The 24,743-nt window shown below is 52.8% G+C and overlaps 2 protein-coding genes across 2 annotated transcripts in view; both read left to right on the forward strand.

The window, feature by feature from the left end:
• The window catches only part of LOC122127849, a 48,745-nt gene extending 36,766 nt beyond the window's left edge, over positions 1-11,979 (forward strand). The window contains exons 24-32 of the mRNA XM_042702165.1: positions 371-678; positions 1,170-1,484; positions 6,867-7,175; positions 7,561-7,878; positions 8,497-8,811; positions 9,016-9,326; positions 9,774-10,086; positions 11,287-11,475; positions 11,906-11,979. Of these exons, the coding sequence (XP_042558099.1) occupies positions 371-678; positions 1,170-1,484; positions 6,867-7,175; positions 7,561-7,878; positions 8,497-8,811; positions 9,016-9,326; positions 9,774-10,086; positions 11,287-11,475; positions 11,906-11,979 (2,452 nt within the window). The remainder of the gene's footprint in view (positions 1-370; positions 679-1,169; positions 1,485-6,866; positions 7,176-7,560; positions 7,879-8,496; positions 8,812-9,015; positions 9,327-9,773; positions 10,087-11,286; positions 11,476-11,905) is intronic.
• A 7,875-nt stretch (positions 11,980-19,854) lies between these two features.
• Positions 19,855-20,784, forward strand: LOC122127850 (olfactory receptor 13A1-like). Its single transcript, XM_042702166.1, has one exon. The coding sequence runs from the start codon at positions 19,855-19,857 to the stop codon at positions 20,782-20,784; it is 930 nt and encodes a 309-aa protein (XP_042558100.1).
• Positions 20,785-24,743: the final 3,959 nt, after the last annotated feature.

Below are 24,743 nucleotides of genomic sequence, written 5' to 3' on the forward strand. Positions count from 1 at the left end.
TTCCAGAGGGCAGTTAGTTACCCATTGGATACTCCAGGGAGCAGTTAGTTACCCATTGGATATTCCAGGAGGCAGTTACCCATTGGATACTCCAGGGGGTGCAGTTACCCATTGGATTCTCCAGGGGGCAGTTAGGAACCCACTGGCTACTCCGGGCAGGTGTCCTGTCGTGGGTTCCCCTGGCAGCTTCTTGGTGCTGTGTGCAACTAGCCCACAGCCCCACAATCCTGAGGGTGATGGGTGGGGCTGTGGCCACGGTGCTCTGGAATGTGTCCCTGGGTGCTGTGGATGCTGCGTGAGGCTGGTCACAGCACCGCTGAGAATCTGTGCCCAGCTTCCAGGTCTGTTTGTCTTCCATCCCACTAGGGAGTACCTTGGGAAAAATTAGACTGCACGGCGGTGGAAGCCCTTGTGCAGGGACCCCAGAGTCAATCAACCTTGCTGGCTTCGCCCTGCGGTGTGACTTGCAGCAGCAGGAGGCAAGTGTGTTTTGCAGACAGCTGGAGTGCGGCGCTGCTCTGCAGTGGTCGAGAACCTACCCTGGAGGGGACCCTGAGAGTCAGGAGCAGAAGATTGTGTCCTGTCAGGGGACAGAGGCCAACATTTTCCAGTGCAAGATCAACGTGAACTTCCTAGAGCAGTGTTACCGTCCAACCTACACCCAAGTGGTGTGCACAGGTAGAGAGCCCCTGGGCCAGCACATTTTGGCTGTGTTTTTGGGTCTGCCTCACCACATGGGGACATGGTGAATGGAGACCTTTCTTGTGGATGGTGGTTGATAGGATTTTGCATTTCTACTGGGTAGAGGTTCAAGAAAGCCCCAGGCAGCAGTCTCGGTGGGCAGAGCTCAGATCTCTATCTGGCCTGTGTTCTGGGGCTGAGGGGCAGTGCGCACTTATTCTGCCTGTGCGGTCCCAGTCAGCCATGTCCTTCCAGATGCCAGGGAACCATGGGTCTTTGTGATCTTGGCACACTTGTGAGGTCTGGAGAGGGGTGGCAAGGCCCTGAGTCTGCAGACCCCCGACTTACCCTTGGGCTTCTGGACCCTGGGGTGTAACTATGTCAGGTTGTCCTGGGTCCTGGAGGGCTGAACGGTGGCCACTTGAGCTCAGTAGTTTGCATGGAGCCTTCCCTACCCTTGGTTGCTCCAGCTTGGTGTCTTCCTCCAGGACACGTGGAAGCCCGCCTGGCGGGCGGCGACCACCCCTGTGCAGGGCGCCTGGAGGTCCTGCGCGGCCTGACCTGGGGCACGGTCTGCGATGCTGACCTGGACCTGCCCACAGCCCACGTGGTGTGCCGGGAGCTGGGCTGCGGGGTGGCGGTGTCCACACCTGGGGGCGCCCACTTCGGCCAGGGGTCAGGGCCTGTGTGGACGGAGGCCTTCCGCTGTGTGGGCAACGAGTCGCTGCTGTTCCACTGCCCAAGGGAGCCTGGGCGCCGGTGCGCACACGGCCAGGATGCCGCACTTGTCTGCTCAGGGGAAAGTGAGTCGGGGCAGGCCCGGGAGGGATCTGGACTGTGCTGGTGGAGTCTGGGGCCTCAGGGACTGGGCTGTGATGGTGGCGGAGAGCCGGGTCACGGGGCTGGGGGCCAGACTCCTCTATTAGTTGGCTTTCCGTGGCCTCCTCTCTTCCGTTTCCCAGCTTCACATGCGTTTGCTCACCATTTTCTCTTTAGAGAAATATCTATTCCTGTCGCTCATTTCAGAAATAGAATGCTTCTTTATGTGATGGTGTTGTGTGTTTTTGAATATTCTGTGTGGTAGACCTTTATAAACTCATGATTCGAAGTCCTGTGGCTCCAAGGTGCACTTTGATATATGTTTCAATTTTGATGGGTTACAACAGCTAGTTTTGCTTTACTGTTTGTGCTTTTGGTGTTAGTTAAAAGCCCTGCATTGTCTGCTCAGTGCTTTCTCCTAGGGCTTTTGACTGTTAGTGTTTATCTTTGTCTTCTGGGCCTCTTGGCCCCTTGGGCAGGCTGAGCTAGGTGGCCCTGGTTCCTTGTTGCTTCCTGTGACAGATGGCAGCCTCTAGCTCTCTTACCCCCAGTCGTCTCAGGGAGCCTGTCCCGATCTTGTCTCTCCAGGACACATGGAAGCTCAGCTCATGGGTGCTGAGCCTGGAATATTTGTGTGGTCTTATCTGGGGCACCATCGGCCACATCATTGGTCTGGGTTGCCATTGGTTTGTTCCTTTGAATGTGTGGAGTAGTAAGCTTTACTGTTTCCATAAGGCTACCCAGTGTGCTCAGTAGTTTCTTCAAGAGACTCTTTCCCAGTGAAAGACACCTCAGTGTCATGACACTTAAAAAGTTACAAGAATTACCACATGCACGTTGTTTAAGTGGTTATGCTTCACTGTGATACTTCCGTGAGGCATGTATACACGCTTTGATTTTGTTCATGCTTCCTAATTTTATATTGTACATCTTTCCTCTCTCCTATTTCCCTTCCCCAGTTCCTTTTCTCCCTCTTCTATTTTCAGGTCTTTAAAAAATATAATTTTATTGTTATTTTAAAGTGTTATTCAGAGGGGTTACCATTTCATAGGTCAGGTAATGAGAACATTTCTCTTTTGGATGGAATCTCAAAGTTGTTTTGATTTTCATTTCCTTTATGATCAGAGATGCCAAACATTTCTTCATGTGTCTGTTTGCCATATTTACTTCTGAGAAGTCTCTCTTTAGCTCATTTGCCCATTTATTGATTGGCTTATTACATAGCTTTTGACCTTTTCTCTTATCCTAGACATATATTAGTTATTGCAAATAAGGGAAATCATGGGACCTATCTTTCTTTGGGCCTGGCTTACTTCACTTAATATAATTTTTTCCAAGTCTTTCCATTTCCCAACAAATGGGGCAATGTCATTCTTTCTGATGGAGGCATAGAATTCCATTGTGTATACTACCACATTTTCTTGATCCATTCATCTACTGAGGGGCATCTGGGTTGGTTCCATATCTTAGCTATGGTAAATAATGCTGTGATAAACATCGTTGTGCTGGTGGCTTTAGTATGGTCTTGTTTGTGATCGTTTGGGCAAATGCCCAAAAGTGGGATTGCTGGGTCATAGGGGAGCTCTATGTGGAGTCTTTTGAGGAATCTCCATGCTGCTTTCCAAAGTGGTTGATGGATTGATCTTTTCTTTGTATTGAAACATCAAAGCCTTTTTTGTTGTTTCTTTTGAAACATACAGCACATTATTATTATAGTAATAATTATTATAATTATTATTGTCTATATGGATCCTGCTACAGAGTAGAAAAATAAGAACTTACTTTTATTGGTTAAATATAACTTTGTATCATTGACCAACATTCCCTTACCCTCCCTAACAGCTACTATCTCCACTGTTCTACTCCACTCTCAATTTCTTTCTTTCTTTCTTTCTTTTTCTTTTTTTTGTGGGTCATGGGGCTTGAACTCTGGGCCTGGGCGCTGTCCCTGTGCTCTTCAGCTCAAGACAAGCACTCTACCGCTTGAGCTACAGCGCCACTTCTGGTTTTCTAGTGGTTTTTATTGGAGATAAGAGTCTCACGGACTTTCCTGCCTGGGCTGGCTTTGAACCGCGATCCTCAGATCTCAGCTCTTCAGTAGCTAGGGTGACAGGCGGGAGCCACGGGCGCCCAGCTTCTACTCTCAATTTCTATGCAATAGCTTTTCAGATTCCACATGTACTTGAGATCATGCAGTGTTTAGCTTCCTGTTTAGTTTATTTCCTTTAACCTAATGACCTCTAGTTCCTTCCATGTTGCTACAATTGACAAAATTCCATCCTTTTTTGTTTTGTGCCAGTTGTGGGGCTTGAACTCAGGGAGTGGGTGCTGTCCTTGAGCTTCTTTGGCTCAAGTCTAGCACTCTACCACTTGAGCCACAGGGTCATGCCTGGCTTTTTCTGAGTAGTTTATTGTAGATAAGAATCTCATGGACTTTCCTGCCCTGACAGGCTTCAAATTGTGATCCTCAGATCTCAGTCTCCTGAGTAACTAGAATTACAGGCCTGAGACACCAGCACCCACCAAGATTTCATCCTTTATTTATTTATTTTTTTTGGTCCAGTCCTGGGGCCTGAACTCTGGCCTGGGCGCTGTCCCTCAGCTCTTCAGCTCAAGGCTAGCGCTCTACCACTTGAGCCACAGCGCCACTTTTGGCTTTTTTTTTTTGCTTATGTGGTGCTGAGGAATCGAACCCAGGGCCTCATGCATGCAAAGCAAGCGCTCTACCACTGAGCCACCTTCCCAGTCCTGATTTCATCCTTTTAATGCTGGGTAGTGTACATATTAATTTTCTTTATCAATTCATCAGATCATGTTTGATTAGGTTTGTTTTATAGCTTGGGTCTTGTTAATATCATAATAAACATGAGAATATAGATGCATTATCTTTCAAATTATTTTCATAGGTAACTGGGACTGAATTAAATTTATAATGATATATTTTAAATTATTCATTTAATTTATAATAACATTTAAATAATTTTTAAATATTTAAATAATACATTACTTACAATATATTATTAAATAATATTATTTAAATATTTCAATAATTGCTTATAATATATTATTGATTAAATGTTTAAATGTATAACAATGTTTTAATTTTAATATAAATTGACTTTATAACAATATGTTTTGAGTAAATAAGTTTGTCTTAAAAATTAAAAGCTGGGCGCCAGTGGCTCATGCCTGTAATCCTAGCTACTCAGGAGGCTGAGATCTGAGGATCACGGTTCGAAGCCAGCCCAGGCAGGAAAGTCCGTGAGACTCTTATCTCCAATTAACCACTAGAAAAGTGGAAGTGGCGTTGTACCTCAAGCGGTAGAGTGCTCTCCTTGAGCTGAAGAGCACAGGGACAGCGCCCAGGCCCAGAGTTCAAGCCCCATGACTGACCAAAAAAAAACAAAACTTAAAAGATTTGTATAATTCTCTTTTTTTTTTCTTGGTTGTTGTTCTTTGATCTTGAACTTAGTGCTGTCCCTGAGCTCTTTTGCTCAAGGCTAGAACCCTTCCATTTTGAGCCACAGTGCAACTTCTGGTTTTCTGGTGGTTAACTGGAGATGAGTCTCACAGGGACTTTTCAGCTTGGGCTGGCTTTGAACCGTGATCCTCAGATCTCAGCTTCCTGAGTAGCTAGGATTACAGGTGTGAGCTACTGGTGCCCAGCTCTGAATTCTACTTTTATTTAGCCCTATTGGTTGTATTATTTAACCTTTAGTTTCAGAAACTATATCTTCATATATTATGTACCTTATAATGTAGATTTATACATTGATCTTTTAAATAGTTCAGGATAGAAAGAAATTTGCATTTCAAAAACACAGCAATACTGGCGCCCTTGTTACTTAAGTTGCTGCCTTTACCAGGCTTCTTTAAGATTTCTGCCTAACTGCCTGTCATGTTGACTTGAGAGACTCTAGTTAGTGCTCCTGTGGGGTCTGTCTATTCACCGTGAGCACCTCAGCTTTTGTTTTTCTGAAAATATCTTAGCTTCTCCTTTGCTCTTCAAGGATAGTTTTGGTGGATATAGAATCCCTGCTCATCCTATTTCTCTTTACAACACTATGAACACAGCACGCCACTTCTGACCATCATCTTCAAGATTTGACGAGAAGTTGGTTGTCAATTCCGCGGTGAATCTCTACTGAACAATCACTTTTTTGTGTGTCTATTCTCAAGGCTGTCAGTTTTTTGTTTCTTTTTTCTGGTGCTGGGGTTTGCTCAAGGCTATCACTCTATCACTTGAGCAACAGTGCCACTTCTAGCCCCCTTTTTTGAGTGGTTTATTGGGGATAAGAGTCTCAGAGGGCTTTTCTGTCTGGGCTGGCTTTGAACCGTGATCCTCATCTCAGCCTCCTGAGTAGCTAGGATTGCAGGCGTGAGCCACCAGCACTGGGCTTGTTGACCTACTTGTTTGTGTGGATCCACATATTTAATCAATTTGGTGTTACTGAGGTTCAAACACATGCATGCTCACAAGTTCACACTCTCTTCTCATGGGTATTTTGGTCTCCGTCTCCACTAGTTCATCTTCATGTTCCCCAATTCTTCTCTCTCCACATGTCACAAACCTCTGTCCTAATGTCCAAGCCAGTCAAGGCTTTCCTGAGTTCATTGATTCCTACTCTTCACAATCACTATAGCTGACCATATTCAGTGATGGGGTCCTGACAGTTTTCCAGAAGGTTGAGCTCTGGGGTTCTCTGGCCTGCTGTAGGGCACTGTTAACAGCAGGGCGGTTCGCGGGCCCGCCCCCCACGCCCGTGTCCCCATGCCCCGCGTTCTCGTGTCCCCATGCCCCGCGTTCTCGTGTCCCCGCGCCCCGCGTTCTCGTGTCCCCGCGCCCCGTGTTCTCGTGTCCCCGCGCCCCGCGTTCTCGTGTCCCCGCGCCCCGCGTTCTCGTGTCCCCGTTCCGGTCCCCGCGCCCCGCGTTCTCGTGTCCCCGCGCCCCGCGCCCCGCGTTCTCGTGTCCCCACGCCCCGTGTTCTCGTGTCCCCGCGCCCCGCGTTCTCGTGTCCCCGCGCCCCGCGCCCCGCGTTCTCGTGTCCCCACGCCCCGTGTTCTCGTGTCCCCGCGCCCCGCGTTCTCGTGTCCCCGCGCCCCGCGCCCCGCGTTCTCGTGTCCCCACGCCCCGTGTTCTCGTGTCCCCGCGCCCCGCGTTCTCGTGTCCCCGCGCCCCACGTTCTCGTGTCCCCGCGCCCCGCGCCCCGCGTTCTCGTGTCCCCGTCCCGGTCCCCGCGCCCCGCGTTCTCGTGTCCCCGTCCCGGTCCCCGCGCCCCGCGTTCTCGTGTCCCCGCGCCCCGCGTTCTCTGTGTCCCGGCCCGGCCCCGCCCGCGCCGGTGGTCACGGCGGCCCCGTCTCCGCAGAGTTCCGGCTGGTCAACGGCAGCCAGGCCTGCGAGGGCCGCGTGGAGCTGCAGGTGCGGGGCGCCTGGGCGCCGCTGTGCGCCGCGCACTGGGACCTGGCGGACGCCGCGGTGCTGTGTCGGCAGCTGGGCTGCGGCCCGGCGTTGGCGGCCGCGCCCGCGGGAGGCCGCTTCGGCGGCGGGGACGCGCGCTGCTGGCCGGACGCCTTCCACTGCGCGGGCACCGAGCCGCACCTGCTGAGCTGCCCCGCGGGCACGCTGGGGGCGGCGGCCTGCGCCCCGGGACACGCGGCGGCCGCCGTCTGCGCAGGTGGGCGGGGCGTCGGGGCGGGGGCGGGGCCGGAGGAGGCTGGGCGGGGCGTCGGGGCGGGGGCGGGGCCGGAGGAGGCTGGGCGGGGCGTTGGGACGGGGGCGGGGCCGGAGGAGGCTGGGCGGGGCGTCGGGAGGGGGAGAGACGAGGGCGGAGGGGTGAGGGTGGGCGGAGAGGCTGGGGGTCGGGGCCCCGTGCCCGGTGGGGCTGTGCGCTTGTGAGTGTGAGCGCGCGTGTGCGCGTGTGCACGCCTGGGTGCACGCGTGGGTGTGCGAGTGTGAGTGCGCGTGCGAGTGAGTGCGTGTGCGTGCACGCGTGGCTGTGCGCGCGCGTGGCCGTGCGCGCCGCGCCCCCTGCCCGCGCCCAGCCCGGCTCTCCCTCGCAGGCCTCCCCGGCGCGGTGAGGCTGCGGGACGGTCAGAGCCGCTGTGACGGGCGCGTGGAGGCGGCCCTGGAGGGCGCGTGGGGCCGCGTGCTGGACGACGCGTGGGACCTGCGCGGCGCGGCCGTGGTGTGCCGGCAGCTGGGCTGCGGGGCTGCGGAGCGGGCCTACGACGCGCCGGCCCCGGTCCGAGGCGCGGGCCGCGCCCTGCTGAGCCGCGTGCGCTGCCGGGGCTCCGAGGCCCGGCTGAGCCAGTGCGACGTGTCCGCCTCGGCGCCGGGGCCCGCGGGGGCCGCGAGGGACGCGGGCGTGGTGTGCGCGGGTGAGCGGGCCTGGGTCCCGTCCCGTCCCACCCCGTGTCCGTCCCATCTGGTCCCATCCCGTCCGGTCCTGCCCCGCCCCGTCCCGGCCCTTACCATCCCGCCCCGCCCCGCCCCATCCCGCGTCCCGCCCCGCCCCATCCCGCGTCCCGCCCCGCCCCATCCCGTGTCCGGTCCCGCCCCGCCCCGCCCCATCCCGTGTCCGGTCCCGCCCCGCCCCGCCCCATCCCGTGTCCGGTCCCGCCCCGCCCCGCCCCATCCCGTGTCCCGCCCCGCCCCGCCCCATCCCGTGTCCCGCCCCGCCCCGCCCCGCCCCATCCCGTGTCCCGCCCCGCCCCGCCCCGCCCCGCCCCATCCCGTGTCCCGCCCCGCCCCGCCCCATCCCGTGTCCGGTCCCGTCCCGCCCCGTCCCATCCCGTGTCCGGTCCCGCCCCGCCCCGCCCCATCCCGTGTCCGGTCCCGCCCCGCCCCATCCCGTGTCCCGCCCCGCCCCGCCCCGCCCCATCCCGTGTCCGGTCCCGTCCCGCCCCGCCCCATCCCGTGTCCGTCCCCGGCTGGTCCCATCCTGTCCCCCGCCCCGCCCCGTCCCATCTTCCCATCGGGTCCCTCCTGGCCCGCAGGGAGCCTCCGCGTGCGCCTGGCCGGGGGCTCCGGCCGCTGCGCGGGCCGCGTGGAGATCCTCCGCCGGGGCACGTGGGGCACCGTGTGCGACGACGCGTGGGACCTGCGGGACGCGGCCGTGGTGTGCAGGCAGCTGGGCTGCGGCCGCGCCCTGGGCGCCCGGGGGGCCGCGCGCTTCGGGGCGGGCGCAGGGCCCATCTGGATGGACGAAGTCGGCTGCCTGGGCAATGAGTCCGCCCTGTGGCAGTGCCCTTCGCGGGGCTGGGGCCGGCACGACTGCAGCCACAAGGAGGATGCGGGCGTCTTCTGCTCAGGTGGGTCGCCGCGCCCAGCCCGGCCCGCGCCCAGCCCGTCCCCGTCCGTCCCCCCTGCCCGTCCACTCCCATTCCCGTCTCCCGGACCCCTCGCCAGGACCCCTCCGCCTGGCCCCCGGCCTGTTCCCCTGGCCTGTCACCCTGGCCCGTCCCCCCTTTCCGTCCCCCTCGCCCGGCCCCGTGCCCAGGCCACCTCTTCCGCAGAGCTCACCGAAGTGAGGCTGACCCATGGCAGGCGGCCGTGCGCCGGGCGCCTGGAGGTGTTCTACAACGGCACCTGGGGTGGGGTCTGCCCGACCCTGAGCGCAGCCTCGCTGGGCGTCCTGTGCGCGCAGCTGGGCTGCGGGCCCCAGGGGCAGCCGCTGGCCAGGGAGCGCAGCCCGCCTCCGCCCGGGGCCCGCTGGCTGGCCTCCGTCGAGTGCAGGGAGCGGCACGACAGGTCCCTGTGGCAGTGCCCCTCCGCCCCCTGGGCCCGGCACTCCTGTCCCAGTGAGGAGGAGGCCTGGGTGCTGTGTGCGGGTGAGCAGCGTGCCGTCGGCGAGGCGGGGAGTCGGGGAGTCGGGGCCTCCCCTCCGGGCAGGGCTGGGCGCCCGCCATCCAGAGCCCCCGAGCACCTTGCTGGTTCCCAAGGGGAAGCGAGAGCCCCGGGCCCCCAGCCGCCCCACGGGGACGCCTCCGCTCGTGTGCCTGCCCCCGAGAGCTTCTCGGTGGTCCTCAGTGGGTGGAAACTGCTGGCCTACGCAGGGAGGCAGGAAAGGGCACAGGGAAGGTTTCCAGAGCCTTCGGACGTGGGATGGGACAGCAGAGGCGGCCCTCATGTCCACGCAGGGAAGGAAGGCGGCCCTGAGGACGCCGAGGTTCACAACTGCTCCTCCACGTCCGGCTGCCCAGGTAGCTCTCGGTCCACCTGCCCTTCCCTCCCTTCCCGCCGCCACCCCCGCCGACCTCGTGCCCTTCCAGAGGAGGGCGCTCTGCGGGCGATCGGGGGCCCTGACGGCTGCTCCGGGCGCGTGGAACTCTGGCACGCGGGCTCCTGGGGCACCGTGTGCGACGACTCCTGGGACCTGGCGGATGCGGAGGTCGCGTGCCGCCAGCTGGGCTGCGGCCCGGCCGTGGAGGCCGCGCCAGGGGCCGCCTTCGGCCCGGGCGCGGGGCCCGTGTGGCTGGATGAGGTGGGCTGCCGGGGCAGCGAGGCGTCCCTGTGGCGCTGCCCCGCGGAGCCGTGGGGACGCGGAGACTGCACCCACAAGGAGGACGCGGGCGTGCGGTGCTCAGGTGAGGGCCCAGGGGCGGCGGGGAGAGGGGCTTGGGAGCCGGCCCCTGGCGCTGGCCTCTTCTGCTCAGTCAGGGCCTCCCACACTAGCCCGAGGCCGGGGTCCTGCCCCGTGCTGCCGTGGGCCTCCAGCCTAGCCGGCTGCCTGCTGCCTCCCACCCCACGATTCTGCAGGTGTCCCTTTGTCATTGCCGCCTCCTCCTTCAGTCCCAGAAGGCTGACGGAGTGCTCAGCAGCGCTGCCCCGGGGACCTTTCTATTTGTCCCCAAGACACGGTTTTGTCGGCTTGGAAGGTGACAGATTCTTGCTCTCCTTCCTGTGTCTGCATGGGTGGCAATCTGAGAGGACAGGAGGCCTCACGTCACAGCCTTAGGTGTTCTCCCTTCCAGCGGTGGGGTCTAGCGCAGATGCCTTCCGTCCTTATGGATGTTGTGGCTTCTGTGCCTTGTAGCTGGGATTTCCTTCCTGGTTGGTTTTGTTCCACAAACCTCTCCCTGCGAGTCACAGTAGTTACTGGCAGTAGTAAATTCCTCCTTTCCAAGATGACTTCATCCAGCCCCACGGTCACCAGGCCCCGGCTTTCCAGGCACACAGGAGATCTCCCCCTCCTCTACAGCCCCTTCCCGGGCTCTTGCACCTGTTGCTGGGGTCTGGACCCTGCCTGAGATTGCCTGCCTGATACTTGGCTGCCTCCTGGGCCTGGTCTTCCTGATTCTTGGCACTCAGTGGTGCCAAAGAAGAGCTGTCTGTATGGGTAGGTGGTCTTGATTGGCATGAGTGGGTATTCTTGTGAACAGAGGGTGGGAAAGCAAGTGAGAGATTTAGCTAAAAAACCACTCCCTGTTCTGATCATCACCTGCATTTTCGTCAAATGAGTCTTCTGTGGACTCAGAGAGGCTGGGTGTGGGTATCATTCTGCTACTGGGTTAAGCTGGATGAAGTTTCCCACTTCCAGGGCTCCATCAGATCTGCCATCCAATTCTTGTACTGTTATTCTAGCACAGGGTCTTCCAAGAATGAGTCCAGGGACTCAATCTAGGACACCAGGCCTGTATGTCCAGGGTGGTTGAGGGCCAGTGCTCTCTAGGGGCCAGTGCAGGAAGTGTGTGTCTCAGCATGCATGGAAAGCTACCTGGTTTAGGAAGGGGTATGCTCAGCTCATGGATTATTTATCGTGGAAGGTTCTGGTATGTCCTTTGTAGGTTCTGGCATGTCTGCTCACCTGCCCCCCGAGGGTGTCTATGAGGACATTGAAGCTGCTCCTGTGGAGGAGAAAGAAGAGTCCTCAGTGTCCAGATGCCTGGAACAGGAGGATTATGATGACGCAGGAGACCCAGAGGAAGACCTTGGGGAGCGGCAGGAGGAGGAGGAGGCAGGGCTGAGCCTGGCAGGTATGCACCTGTGCTCTGGGGTCCAGCGCACTCTTCTTGCTTCATTGCCTACACTGAAAGTATCTGAGAGCTGCTTTCCATGTCTGATCTTTACTTTTATCAATGTCCGGGGTTTGGGGCTACTCTGACCCTTTCAGGCTGTCTAGTAATAGGCAGAGACTGGGCTCTGCCTTTAGGTTCTTTCAGGACCTAGCGCAGTGTCCCTCCAGCACTTGGCACCGGACGGCTGCTACCAGGAGGATCTTGGAAGTGATGGGCTCCGTGTGAGAAGCAATGTCACTGTCACATGACCTACCCATCTTGACCAATTTTGGTCTGAACTGTGCCTTCATTCTGCAGAGGGACAGGAGATGGTGTTGGAACTTGGGATCTGAGAAATCACCGAGGGCCACACTGAAAATCACTGAGAGGTGTCTCTCCTCCAATACAGGTGGGGCTTCTTACAACCTGAGTCCTGATGCTGAGACAGAAGACAGTGGCCATCCTTGGGCCAGCCTGCGGTGACCTTGAAGTGACAGAGGGGATATGGGCCTACCTAGAGCTTGTTGTGAAGCCAAGAGATTGGCGTGCTCCTTGTCCCAACTTTCTAAACACACATAGTAGAACGTTCTTTGAACCCATTCTTCTCTTGAGCCCATTCCTTAGGCCTGCCTAGAAACTTTTCAGATTCTACCATAGTCCTTGTTCTGTCTGCGCCCCCATTCTCGCCTGACCTTGGAACGTTGTCCTCCTGTTTGACATGGATTGCAGGTTCCTGACCATGCTTGTCCTTAGAGTTCTCCGGAGGTCTGGGGGGCAGGTGCACAGTGCATAGAGTTTGACCCTCTTGTCTACTGCATGCTGGGCTTGTGCTGCCTTAGTGCGATGTTCCCAAGAGGCCATCTGAGTCTCAGACTTGTACAGTCTTGATCCCAGCACTTACCCAATGCTTGAGTGTCTGGCAGTGCCTTCGTGCCCACATGCTCATAGACCAACCCTGACCATTTATTCAGAACCACCTCCTAACCAATCAATGCTCACATCCTAATTTCCACTTCCATCCAACACTCTGCCCACTGGATACTATTGTCTCCAACCTTCCCTGCCTTGATCAGCCCCTTACGGACACACACAGTAACACGTTCATTTGCGTGCGCACGCGCACACACACACACACACACATATCCATAGAAGACTGATTTTAACTGTATATATGTGTGTGTGTGTGTGTGTGTGTGTGTGTGTGTGTGTGTGTGTGTGTGTGTGTGTGTGTGTGTGTGTATATATATATATATAAAATATTTGTATGGCCGGGTTTGTACCTTAATGACCACAGCCTCACTAGGGCATGTGGGTATGTGCGTCCTTCATCTTTCCTGTGGGATCATTAATAAGTTTACACACTGAGTGCCAGTGGTTCATGCCTGAAATCCTACCTACTCAGGAGGGTTAGATCTAATGATCAAAGTTTGAATTCAGGCTGGGAAGGCAAATCTGTGAGGTTCTTATCTCCAATTAACCATCAAAAAGCTGAAAGGTTTGACTCAAGTGATAGAGTGCTAGCTTTAAGCAAAAAAAAAAAAAAAAAGCAAGAGCACAAGGCCCCAATTCCAGCTCCATTATTGGTGTCAAAATATGTTTGCAAATCAATAGAAGTACTCATGGTCTCATAGGGCATGAGTGCTCATGAAATTCTGTTGGATTTGCCTGGTGTTCCACTGTGCTGTTGATCTTTGTTCTCCGTGTGTGGTGATGTAGTATCTCCTAGAGAATGGACTTTGTGGGGTCCTGATGCCCAGTGGCCTCTGCTGTCCTTGTGGAGAATGGGCTCCTGAAGCTCTCAGGCAGATGGGCTTTGTGGCGCCCTTGTATAAACCGGGCTCTGCTAGTTCTGGTGGATGACTGGCTACATGGCCGGTGAGAACACAGCTACTCTAGGATGATGTTGCCTCCCAGTGTACACTGGGTGCGTAGAATCCGTGGTCTTCCAGCAGTCCACACAACTCTCTACAACCACAGACCTTCATGGAGTTACGGACACTGACGAACACAGGACATGTCAGCTCAGACAAAAGCCCCAGAGTTCATTGGCAGAGATTCTGATGGCATAAAAATGTCAGGATCTGTCCTGCCTGCTTGCCGGTTGTTTCTCCTGGTGTGAGTGCCAGCCTCAGGCATCTGTGCCATGTCATTCCCCACACTGACTTGTTTATACTCTCTGTACACCCCAGAGGCCCCTGCATCTTGAGAAGCAGCTCCAGCTCTTTCCTCCGATAAATTAGGAAGTTTTCAAATGCCTACCCCTTGTTGGTTTATTTGCAGAGAATTCTTAGAGATTTGGTGGTGGGTTACGCTCTAGGATTATATGAGAGCTGACGACAGAACCTTGGGCACTGACTTTAGCAAGTGAAGTGTCAGGCCTGGTGGTGTAGGTAAGTGGGCTGCCAATGCAGAACTACGATCCTCCATGTGGAATCAAGTTGACGGGGTGTGTGAATGAGGGGCAGTAGTTCTTGTGGTGCCTGGACTGTAGTCTATGCAGGCTCTGATGGGTGGGGGCCACATTTGGTGGACACTGTGGAGGTGCGGGCCAGATGCTGGGTGTCCTGTGTGGATTTGAAGTTCTGGATCCAGTGATCTCGGTGCTCAGCACCTCTCCAGAGACGCTAGGCAAGACTGTTGGTAAAGACCAAGCACTTCTTGGAACCTGTCTCGGTATGAGGTGTAGGAGGCATGGGTCAATTTGAATTGTGTGTTTAAGAGTGAAAATGTATATGGGTGAATTGTGTATGTAAGTGCTCATCTGTGTGTGTATGTGTAAATTATAAATGCATGTGTGTGTGTGTGTGAATGTGACTGGTATATTGGACTGTCATGGAACCAGATCTGTGGGAGTTGTGCAGTGGGGACTATAAGCAGATGGGTATGCGTTAGGACAGGATGGCTGTGAGGGGCCTGGGGTGGCGGTTGAGGATTCAGGCCTCGTGTAACAGGAGCTGGCAGTGGTTCTGGGGTGACTGGAAGGGCTCGGCTGAGGAGGGAGGAGGGCTTGGGGTTCAGGTGGAGGGTCCTTACTGGGCACACAGCCAGTCACAAGAGGAAACTGAGCCACTCCTCGCAAGTGAGAAATCAGCAACAGGAGTGAAACTCGGAGGAAGACAAACCAGACAAATACTTGTACTCAAAGTTGCAATTTTGTATCACACAGTGAAACTCTGAGGAAGACAAACCAAATACTGTACTCAAAGTTGCAATTTTGTATCACACAGATTTATTGTTATGACTTTTTTTCTAACATTTTACCTAGTCCAAAATACTAAAATACTGATTTTTCTGGTGTGATGATTTACAACTTGAATACCTGTACTCAGGAGGCTGAAACAGGAGGATTTTGAGTTTGAGGCCAGTTTGGGCTACATAGAGAATACATGACTCAAAACACGAAGACACAAACGATAACAAAAGGAACTTATTAATGTTCCAAGACAGTGACCACAGGGAACACCGGAGGGAGTTGGCTCAGAGGAGCCACTGTACAACCTAGGGCTAGCGACAGGCCAGAGTCTTGAGGATGTGTCAGGGCCACATGTGTGAAGATGACATCGACACCTTGACCAGGTCCCTGCCCCGGTGGACAGCTGGACTCTGACCCTGCCTGTCCTTCCTCTACTGGCAGTGTGGCCACAAGGATGTGTGGGAGTGGCCATCAGCTGCCCTGTGGGAAGTAGAGACAGATGGCCACACCAAGCCTGGAGGGCAGGTTGTCCAGTCACAAGTTTTTGTCCAGTACAAGTCATACTGCTTTTTGGTCTCTCAAGCATTAAACCAGAGGACCAGAGCTGAAAATATTCTTTGACCTTCCTCTCTCCTGTGAGATGGGGGGGTCAGGGTTTTCCCTTCCCTTCCCCTTTACCCCTCCAGCTGGCAGGAGCCCTGGGGGGCCTTGGCTCAACCAGTCTGCTAGAAACAGTTTGGGATTTGCTCCCTTCGTATGGAATTCTTTCCTATCCAGCAACTGTACACTAAGATACTCCTTGGTTTCCATCTGGTTGCGATCTCTATGAGAAAAATGCAGGTCCATGTTATCATATACACCATAAATCCAAAGAGATGCCTGCCGGGCACCCCAGACAGCTCTGGAGAGATGCATCAGAGTGGCTCATGCCTGCAATTCTGGTTACTCAAGAGGCCGAGATCTGAGGATCATGGTTTGAAGCCAGCCAATATCAGATTTTACCGATACAAAAATTCCCTCTATAAATTTTTGTAAGATTTGTCCTTATTTTCATTATTCTCAAGACATCTTTTTTCTGATTTTATTGTAATTTTCTGAACTCACTGTTTCCATATGAGTGTGTGGTTTAATTTCCACTTGTGAATGTCTGCAATTTCATTTATCTACTGATTTATAAATTCATTCTGTTGCTATAATTCTGCTGCCACTCCATGTGAATTCAGTCTCCTATGACTTTGAATTATGTTCAAGGGCTGTCTGTTCTTATCACACATGCTGGTGCCCACAGGTAGAGCTTAGAGCCTCCCTCACCGGCTATTCCCAACTCTCCCCTTCCAGTCCAGAGTACCTTCCGGTCAGGGTTCAAGTGGGGACAGCCCTGCAATTACCTCTGAAACAATGATCTCAGATCATCAAGGCCCTTCTGACCTCCAGGAGTGGAGGAGTGGAAGCTCATGTCTTCTAAGATGTCACCCTGAGGTGGAGCCAGGTCAGCTGATCTAGCGAACACAGTGAGAGACACCTGCATCCCCACCCCTGGTCCAGTCACTGCTGCCTCTGCTGTTTCCCTCTCTTCTTGATTCTTAGTGTTCCCTAGGGAGTGGGACCCTCACACCAGCCTCTCCAACATGTCTCCCCCATATCCACATACTATACTCTGGGTACAAGGTGCCTGATTGTCTGTGGTCCATCTGGGGGCTTTCCTGTGTCTCCTCTCTTATATTTGATTGTATGTGGTTCATCTGGGAGATTTCCTGTGTCTCGTCTCTTGTATTTGATTGTGACCTGTCTGGGGACTTTCCTGTGTCTGTCTCTTGTATTTAACACCCTGGACCTGAAGAAGTCCATTTGCTCACCTAATTTCCCACAGCACCCTCTCCAGGAAGGTTACCCAGGCAATTGTTGAGTACACTGACATCCTGCCATGCCTTGCTGTTGGGCTGCCCAGCTAGCTTGAGAATCCTCAAATATCTGGAGGAGAGACACTGCCGTATTTTGCCCTCAGACATAGGGCAGAGGTTTGCCTCATTAAGGATGAAATTTGATTTTGAGGCCTATGGGATACAAATATGCTTACTTATTTTGGACCATGAAATAACATTAAATCAATACTATAGGGATTTTGATATCTAATTATTTTTTAGAGTCAGTATCATCCCATTAAGAAAAAATTCTCTGATTAGGAAAAACAAAGCATTGCTGAAGGTTATCTATTGTATCTGAATATATTCCAGGCATTGTTCAAATCTTGAATTGTTTAATCGCTGTTAGATTCACTGTCATAGTAAAGAAATTGTTGGCAAAAGAATGGAAATGAGCTGATCAATTAACTGAAGTACTTAGGGGAGTTTGAAATGTGAAGGGGCCATAGTAATTTTGTTTGTGGAGTTAAGGTCCACTTTAAAGGAGCAATTCAAATTAGTTCCTTCTTTGGTTCTTTGCAGTGCCTGGTTTCTGAACGCTTACATTCTGAATTTGGCCACTAAGACAAGCCACAGGCCTTTTCTTTTGCATATTGTAGATCTCTGTGGTTGTTTTCTGATACTCGAAGAGATGCTTTATCAGCCAGCTGTGGGCCTTAGAGCCACACAGAATTGAGTTGGTTGCAGCAAGCTCACTCCTCACCAGCCAGGGCTGTGGAGACACCACCGGGGATGGAGTCTGGACTATGGCGCTGGCTCTCCATGCTAGCGGCCTTCAGATGCTCCATCCTCACAGGAGCATGTGAGCATGGAAGAGAAGATGAACCCCAGGGCTCAGCATCAGTAGTCACGTGCCAGGTCAGCTGTGGGCTCTCTCAGGGTACCGTGAGCTTGTGGTGTGCCCCTGTCCTTTTCCTCACCCAAACTCAAACTCTGGTCTTTGAGGGGAAAACAGATAGATCCAAAGGTAGGGTCACGTTACAAAACACCAACTAGTATTTTTCAGAACTGTCACATTCATCAAAAGCAAGGGAGTTTGAGAAGTGATCTCAGTCAAGAGAACCTAAGGAAACTGTAAACAGCTTGGATGAGGTGTCCAGGAGCATTCAGAAAATGTGAATGGATTGCTGCTTGAGCTGTGGTTATGGGTGGCAGTGGTCTGTTGACTAGTGGCCGTGCTACCCAAGGCGAGATGCTGATGAGGGGGACGTGGGGATGGGGCGGCTACAGGCCACGCTTCAGAGCAGTATTTATTGAACGGGAAGCATCCCATCTTCCGGCAAGGGTCTGGTGCACACAGCCCTTGCTTAGCCACCAGGTGGGCACCGCAGGACGGAGATCACGGCAGCCCACCCTCAGCATTTCCACAAGACCCGGCATCTTGGAGCCCTTGTTGGCATCACGGATGCCCACAGGGAACTGATCTTGCCTCAGCTTGGGGACTAGGCCCTTTGGGGACTCTTGCTTACCACCAGGAGGGTAATTGCTCCCCAAAGGCCATTCTGGGATGCCAGGAACTCTAGTAACCTCCGTGTCTACCCCATGGGAACACCTCCACTTAAAGGTCAGCAGCAAACAAAGGAGACCAGGAACTGGAGGGGCAGCTGTAACCTCCTGGCCACATCACACTTTCTTCTTGAAAGGAGGATATCCTGGGTTTAGAGGGGAGCAGTCAAGACCAGTGTGTCCATACATGTGAGTGGCTCTGTCCCTCCAACCCTTCTTTGGTTTGTTTATCCTTTACCCCCCTTCTTTTAAAAGTACTTCTGGTAAGAGATTTGTTATACCCTGACCTGTTTTAATGTGTGTAAAATGTCACTTCCTCATGTCTCCCCCAGTTTCAGTGTGAAATGTCAGATTCCCAGGGCTCCCTCAGATCTGCTCTGCTCTGCTCTGTCTTGGCTGTGAGCACAAACCTGTGGCTTGGGCTAGGAGGCAGATCAAGATCTCTGAGAGCATGGTGGTTTCCTGTGCAGAGTCACTTATTACAAGGAGCTGGGGCTCAGGTGGTGCAACCAGAGGGATGTTGAGATGCAACTGAGAAGCTGTGTGTGTGTGTGCGTGTGCACATGTGTGTGTGTATGTGCATGTATTGGAGTGTGTGTGCACATGTGTGTGTGTGTGTGTGTGTGTGCATGTGTGTGTCTGTGCGGCAAGGGCGCTGCCCCAGGCACTATGCACTTGCAGAGAACACTGGCTCACCAGCCTTCACTTTTGCAGGGTCCTGGAGGTTCCCCGGGTGCAGGAAGGGCTCTGTCTTGGCCTCCCTTTGTTGGTGTCCCTGATCTCTGCAAACCAGTAGTGTCTGTTTCAGGAGAAGAGAAGCTTTCTTGTTTTGTAAGTGACCTAGCTTAGGCAGCCCCTCCAACCATTGGGAGCTGGGGCCGGTGTTCAGGGAGCTCACGCCTCCCAGAGATGTGGCATGGGAAGGGAGATGAGGTGGTGTTTTAACTCCTTTTGGGCCCAGCATCCCCTCTTTGGCCTGAGCCATCCTCCTGCACAAGGAGGCCCTGGAAGTCAGAGTGCTTGGTCAGGTATGTGAGGGGGAAGATGGCTGGTGACTAGGCAGCCACGGTGACCTGAAGATTAGCAGGGTCCGAGGCTTTGTTAGCATGTCTCCAGCCCTGAAACAGCCTTAACTCACTGAGGGCTTGGCTCTGCCTGGCCTGGGGACAGGGTAACCAGCTACCCTGGCCACCTCACAGGGTCCAACCTATCCCTACCTGGGGTGGCTGGGCAGGTATAGGCAGTGGAGATGTCTACAAAGGAGTTGCAGTCAGGTTGATCTAGGGCCTAGGGTGTCAGCCCCAGGAGCTGGCTGAGGACCCCTGGAGACTACTGATCCCATCTCTCCCCTTGCAGAGCCCCTCAAAGGCCTTGGCCACGAAGCTCACCCTCCCTGGGAGCCCCAGCCCTGTGCCAGATTACCAACTTGACGGGGCAGGCACAGGTGCTCACAGTGGAGCTACAAGTCTAGGGAGAATATAAAACACACAGAAAAGTAAACCGAGGCCACACCTTCCATGGTGGATGGCTGGAGGGACACTCCTCAGTGAAGACCAGCAGGGGCACCATTCTAAGGCTTTTGCAGAGTGGAGAGCTGCCATCTTCCTGGCTCAATTGTGTGCTTTCTGCGGCCACACCGCCCACAGCAAGCACTGCCCATCTCAGTGGCAGGACCCACATGTGCCTGGTCAGCCAGGCCTGGCTGAGGTCCAGTAACCCCGAGGATCTCACCTACAAATGGCAGTGAACAACCAGACGGCTGTGGCGGAGTTTGTCCTGCAGGGTTTCTCTGGAGACCCTTGGCTCCAGGCTCTCTTCTTGGTCATCTTCCTTCTGCTTTACCTCCTGGCTCTTTTAGGAAACTCCATCATTGTCATGGCCATCAGCCTGAATCCAGTCCTTCACACCCCAATGTACTTCTTCCTTACTAACTTGGCCCTGTTAGACATTGTCTGTACATCCACTGTCCTCCCCAAGCTCCTGCAGGGCCTGCTGGGCAAGGGCAGCACCATCTCCTACAGGGGCTGCATGGCCCAGCTCTTCTTCTTGACGTGGTTCCTGGGAGCGGAGCTGCTGCTGCTCACGGCCATGGCCTATGACCGCTATGTGGCCATCTGCCGTCCACTGCACTACAGTTCGATGATGAGCCGGGCAGCCTGCCTCCTCCTGGCCAGCGCGGTGTGGGTGGTCAGTGCCGTCAGCACATCTGTGCACACCGGCCTTATGGCGCGGCTGCATTTCTGCGGCCCCAACCAGATCCGTCACTTTCTGTGTGAAGTCCCCTCGCTGCTGCTGCTGTCCTGCAGCCCGACCACCCTGAACAACATCATGATTGTCATAGCAGATGCTTATTTTGGTGTGGTCAACTTCCTGCTGACTATGGTGTCCTACGGCAGCATCATCGCCAGCATCCTGCGCATCCGCTCGGCAGAGGGCAAACAGCGTGCCTTCTCCACCTGCTCCGCGCACCTGGTGGTGGTCACGCTCTACTACTCCACGGTCATCTACACCTATGTGCTCCCTGCCTCTGGGTCCTCCCTGGAAAACGGTAAGGTGGTCGCCTTGTTGTACACTGCCGTTAGCCCCACCCTGAACCCCCTCATCTACTCTCTGCGGAACAAGGATGTCAAAGTGGCCCTCAGGAAGATGTTCCCCTGCCTTGGGTGAGTGAGATGGAGTGGTCTAGGTATGACTGAGAATGGGATGCAAGCAACATGGAGGTTTCTGATGTGGTTGGTAGGCAATGAGCTTCTGCAGGACGGCCAGCATGCCCATGGCCTCAGACATCTGGAGCCCTCGGGTGGATTCTGCCAGGGCTGCAGGCTGCACACTGAAAGGGAGGCCCAGCAGGGAGCTGGGAGAGTAAAACCCGCAGGGCCACTTGTCTGCTCTCCTTTCTGAGTTTGCTGCCGACGCCTGGGTCCCGGGAGCATCCCGGAGCACTGGGCCTCTCCCTGTGGTTTCTACTCTGGTTCTGGAGGCTGCTGGCCACTTTTCTTTCAGGTTTTGAAGGGACTGTAAGGTTACACCTTCCTATTTTGTGCAAGGCCTGATGTGGCCTCTCTCCACAGTCTGTTTTTTTTTTTTTTTTTTGGGTCCGGTCGTGGGTCCTGAACTCTGGGCCTGGGTGCTGTCCCTCAGCTCTTCAGCTCAAGGCTAGCGCTCTACCACTTGAGCCACAGCACCACTTCTGGCTTTTTTCTTTTTGCTTATGTGGTGCTGAGGAATGGAACCCAGGGCCTCAGGCATGCAAGGCAAGCGCTCTACCACTGAGCCGCCTTCCCAGCCCCTCTCCACAACCTGTTTTGGAAAGAATTCCCCTCCCTCACCTTGGATTGCTCTCCCTGGTGTGAACTCAGAGATAACTGGGGTGGGGGCTGTGTCCTGACACCACTGAGAGCGAGAGAACGTGCCCTCGTCCATCCCTGCTACTCAGGTTCTGCAGAAAGACATTGTTTTGCTTATTTGTTCCCATTAAATTAAGGAAGCATTGCCATCTCAGCAGGAGGAGACTCATTCGACTGAAGCTTCTGCAGCATTAGCTCTGTGGGTCCGCCTCAGCTTTCTCAGTATTGTGTGTCTTACCTTCTACCCAGGTCTCTTAGTGCTGTATTCATGGCGTTTTAGGAGACTTCCTTCTCTCCTTCTTTCAAAGGTGATTTTGTCTAGGCTGTAATATACTCCTCATCAATTGTAACTGTTTGCCAGTAGCATCTGAATGTGTATCTGCATCTGTGCCTCTTTTCTCAACTCATCCCATTGGTGTAGCTACTTGAGAATGCTCTGCTAATGATACCTGCTTGTCTGAGAGTAGCTGCTCCTTCTTGCTTGTTATGCTGTTTTCCATTCTTTCACATGGAGGTATCTTGTACACAGCTCATGGTATCCTAGTCTTTAATTCAGTCAGTCTGTGTGTGTGTGTGTGTGTGCACACGTGCGTGTGTGCCAGTCCTGGGGCTTGGACTCGGGGACAGGGTGCTATCCCTCAGCTTTTTTTGCTCAGGATAGCACTCCTATCACTTGAGCCACAACTTCACTTCTGGCTTTTTTGGTCGTTATTTGGAGATAAGAGTCTCATGGGCTCCCTGCCCCATCTGGTTTAGAGTCACAGCCCTTAGATCTCAGCCTCCCGAGTGGCTGGGATTATAGGTGTGAACCATCAGCACCCAGCCAATGCGTGTCTTTTGACTGGAGAATTAAGAACATTTGCATTTACAGTTATGATTGAGAAATATTTACTCTTTCCTGTGGTTCTATTTTTAATATTTTCCCAAGTTAGAGTGTTGACTTTTCTTTTATCATCATTCATCTTTGGATTTTGCTGGTTTGCTCTGTTTAATATGTTGGATAATTTTCTAGGTCTCATATGTTCATCTAGTCTTCTGGATTTTATTCTTTTTTGAACTCTTGAACTTGAAACTGTCTTTCTTCCTCTTCTGGGTATAGTATTAGCTTAAACATCTTCTGTAAAGCAGGGTTGGTAGACATGAATTTCTTTAGCTTGTTCTTATCCTGCAATGTCTTAATTTCTCCATCAAAATTGAAGGAAAACTTTGCTGGATATAGTATTATTGGTTGGTAGAATTCTTTTCAGAGCTTAACATATGTTTTCCATGCTCTCTTGGTTTTTAGAATTTGTGCTGGGTGGTCTGAGTGTTCATAAGTGTTCATAAGACTATTGTATATCTGGATGTATATGCTGGCATTTTTGTCTTTGTGTTTTTAGTATAGTTTCTTTGTTTTCTTTTTCTTTTCTTTTTTCTTTTTTGTCAGTTGTGGGGCCTGAACTCTGGGCCTGGGCACTGTTCCTCAGCAATTCAGCTCAAGGCTGGCGCTCTACCACTTGAGCCACAGTGCCACTTCTGGTTTTCTGGTGGTTTATTGGAAAGTCTCATGGACTTTCCTGCCCGGGTTGGCTTTGAACAGTGATCCTTAGATCTCAGCCTCCTGAGTAGCTAGGATGACAGGCGTGAGCCACTGGTGCCTGGCTTCTTTGTTTTCTTTAGTATTGACATTTTAATCATTATATTCTCTGCTGAATTTCTTCTGTGGTCATGTTTATTTGGAGTTTAAAATACCTTCTTCATATGGGTGTCTATATCTTTCCCAAGATTTGGGGAAACATCTGCTATGGTTTTATTAAATCATTTTCTTCCTGTGCATTTTAGTTCCTCCTTTATAACACAATTTAGAATCAGATCTCAATGTTCTTGAAGGTTGTGGTCATGGTTGTTAGTTGGTTGATTTCTTTCTTTCTTTAGCCAGTACTGGGGTTTGAACTTGACCGTATGCTTACTTGGCTTGCTTGCATGGCTGGAAATCTCCTTGTTGAGCCATTCCTCTAGCTTGGTTATTTTTTATTTATTTATTTATTTATTTTTGCCAGTTGTGGGACTTGAACTCTGGGCCTGAGCGCTGTCCCTGCACTCTTCAGCTCAAAGCAAGCGCTCTACCACTTGAGCCACAGCACCACTTCCAGTTTTCTAGTGGTTTATTAGAGATGAGTCTCACAGACTTTCCTACCAGGGCTGGCTTTAAACCGTGATCCTCTGATCTCAGCCTCCTGAATAGCTAGGATGGCAGGTGTGGGCCTGGCTAGGTTGGTTATTTTAAGATGGAGTCTTGGGAACTTTTCTGCCTGGGTTGACTCCAACCCACAGCCTTCTGGACCCTGATCTCTTTTGCTGGATCTTGTCTGATGATGATGTTGTCTACTATGTCTTTTATTTTCTTTATTTCACTTTTTGTGTCCAAAATTTCTGTTTTTTTCCCCCCACAATTTCAGTTTCCTTGCAAAATTTCTAATCTGTTGTTGACTTTCTTGTCTAGTTCTTGAATCGATTTTCTAAGTTAGTTTGATCCCCATTTGAGGTCAGTGATCATTTAAAAAGTAGGCTTGTGGGAAGGAGAGAGAAAGAGGAGGGTAACAAGAGGTGATTGGTATTGAAATACACACCAGTAAAAACAGCACAAGGAAACCCATCAAAAGCCATTTAGAAGGCAGGGTGGCTAAGAAAGAAATACAGATATACTTGATTCAAGTATATTATATACATGTTATAAATACCATAATAAAATGCCTTTATTTTATGAACAACACCCTTATTTTACATATTTCTATTTTAAAGCACTTCTAAAGAGTTGCTACTAAAGAGTAGGCTTTTGAATTCTTTTCTGGCTTTCCAGCCAATTCAGCATCTGTGGATTTGGATACTGAATTGTCATGAGGTTTGGAGGAACCATATTGTCTTGCCCTTTTACTTGCATTTCTACATTTCAATTTGCACATCTCCTGTGGTAAGTTTCTATTTTACTTACACTTAGGTATAAAAGAGATGGCATCAGTGAGAAGACCAACAATTCAACAATGAACCAGATGTGTATGTGTAAGATATATAAGATGTAATATATGTAAATGTAGCGAGAAAAATGGAAACTTCAACTGTTTCTCAATAAAATTTTAGATGAAAGGAGCTCCAGTTCCGCCTGTGGCCCCCTCATGTATTTGGTGCTCATTTCTTCTGGGCCAGACCCAGAGCTGTTTCCCTCTAGATGCAGCCTGGGCGTGTGGCTGGCTGTGGGTGCTGCTGCAAAGCCTTCGGGATGTGGCTGCCAGAGAGGCAAGA

The sequence above is a fragment of the Dipodomys spectabilis genome, unplaced genomic scaffold (genome assembly GCF_019054845.1).
Source record: "Dipodomys spectabilis isolate Male_0828 unplaced genomic scaffold, ASM1905484v1 ptg000313l, whole genome shotgun sequence".
Classification (NCBI taxonomy): Eukaryota; Metazoa; Chordata; class Mammalia; order Rodentia; family Heteromyidae; genus Dipodomys; species Dipodomys spectabilis.

Excerpts from the sequence above, each read along its gene's own strand:
- LOC122127850 (XM_042702166.1), top strand. The coding sequence starts at position 19,855 with ATGGCAGTGAACAACCAGACGGCTGTGGCGGAGTTTGTCCTGCAGGGT.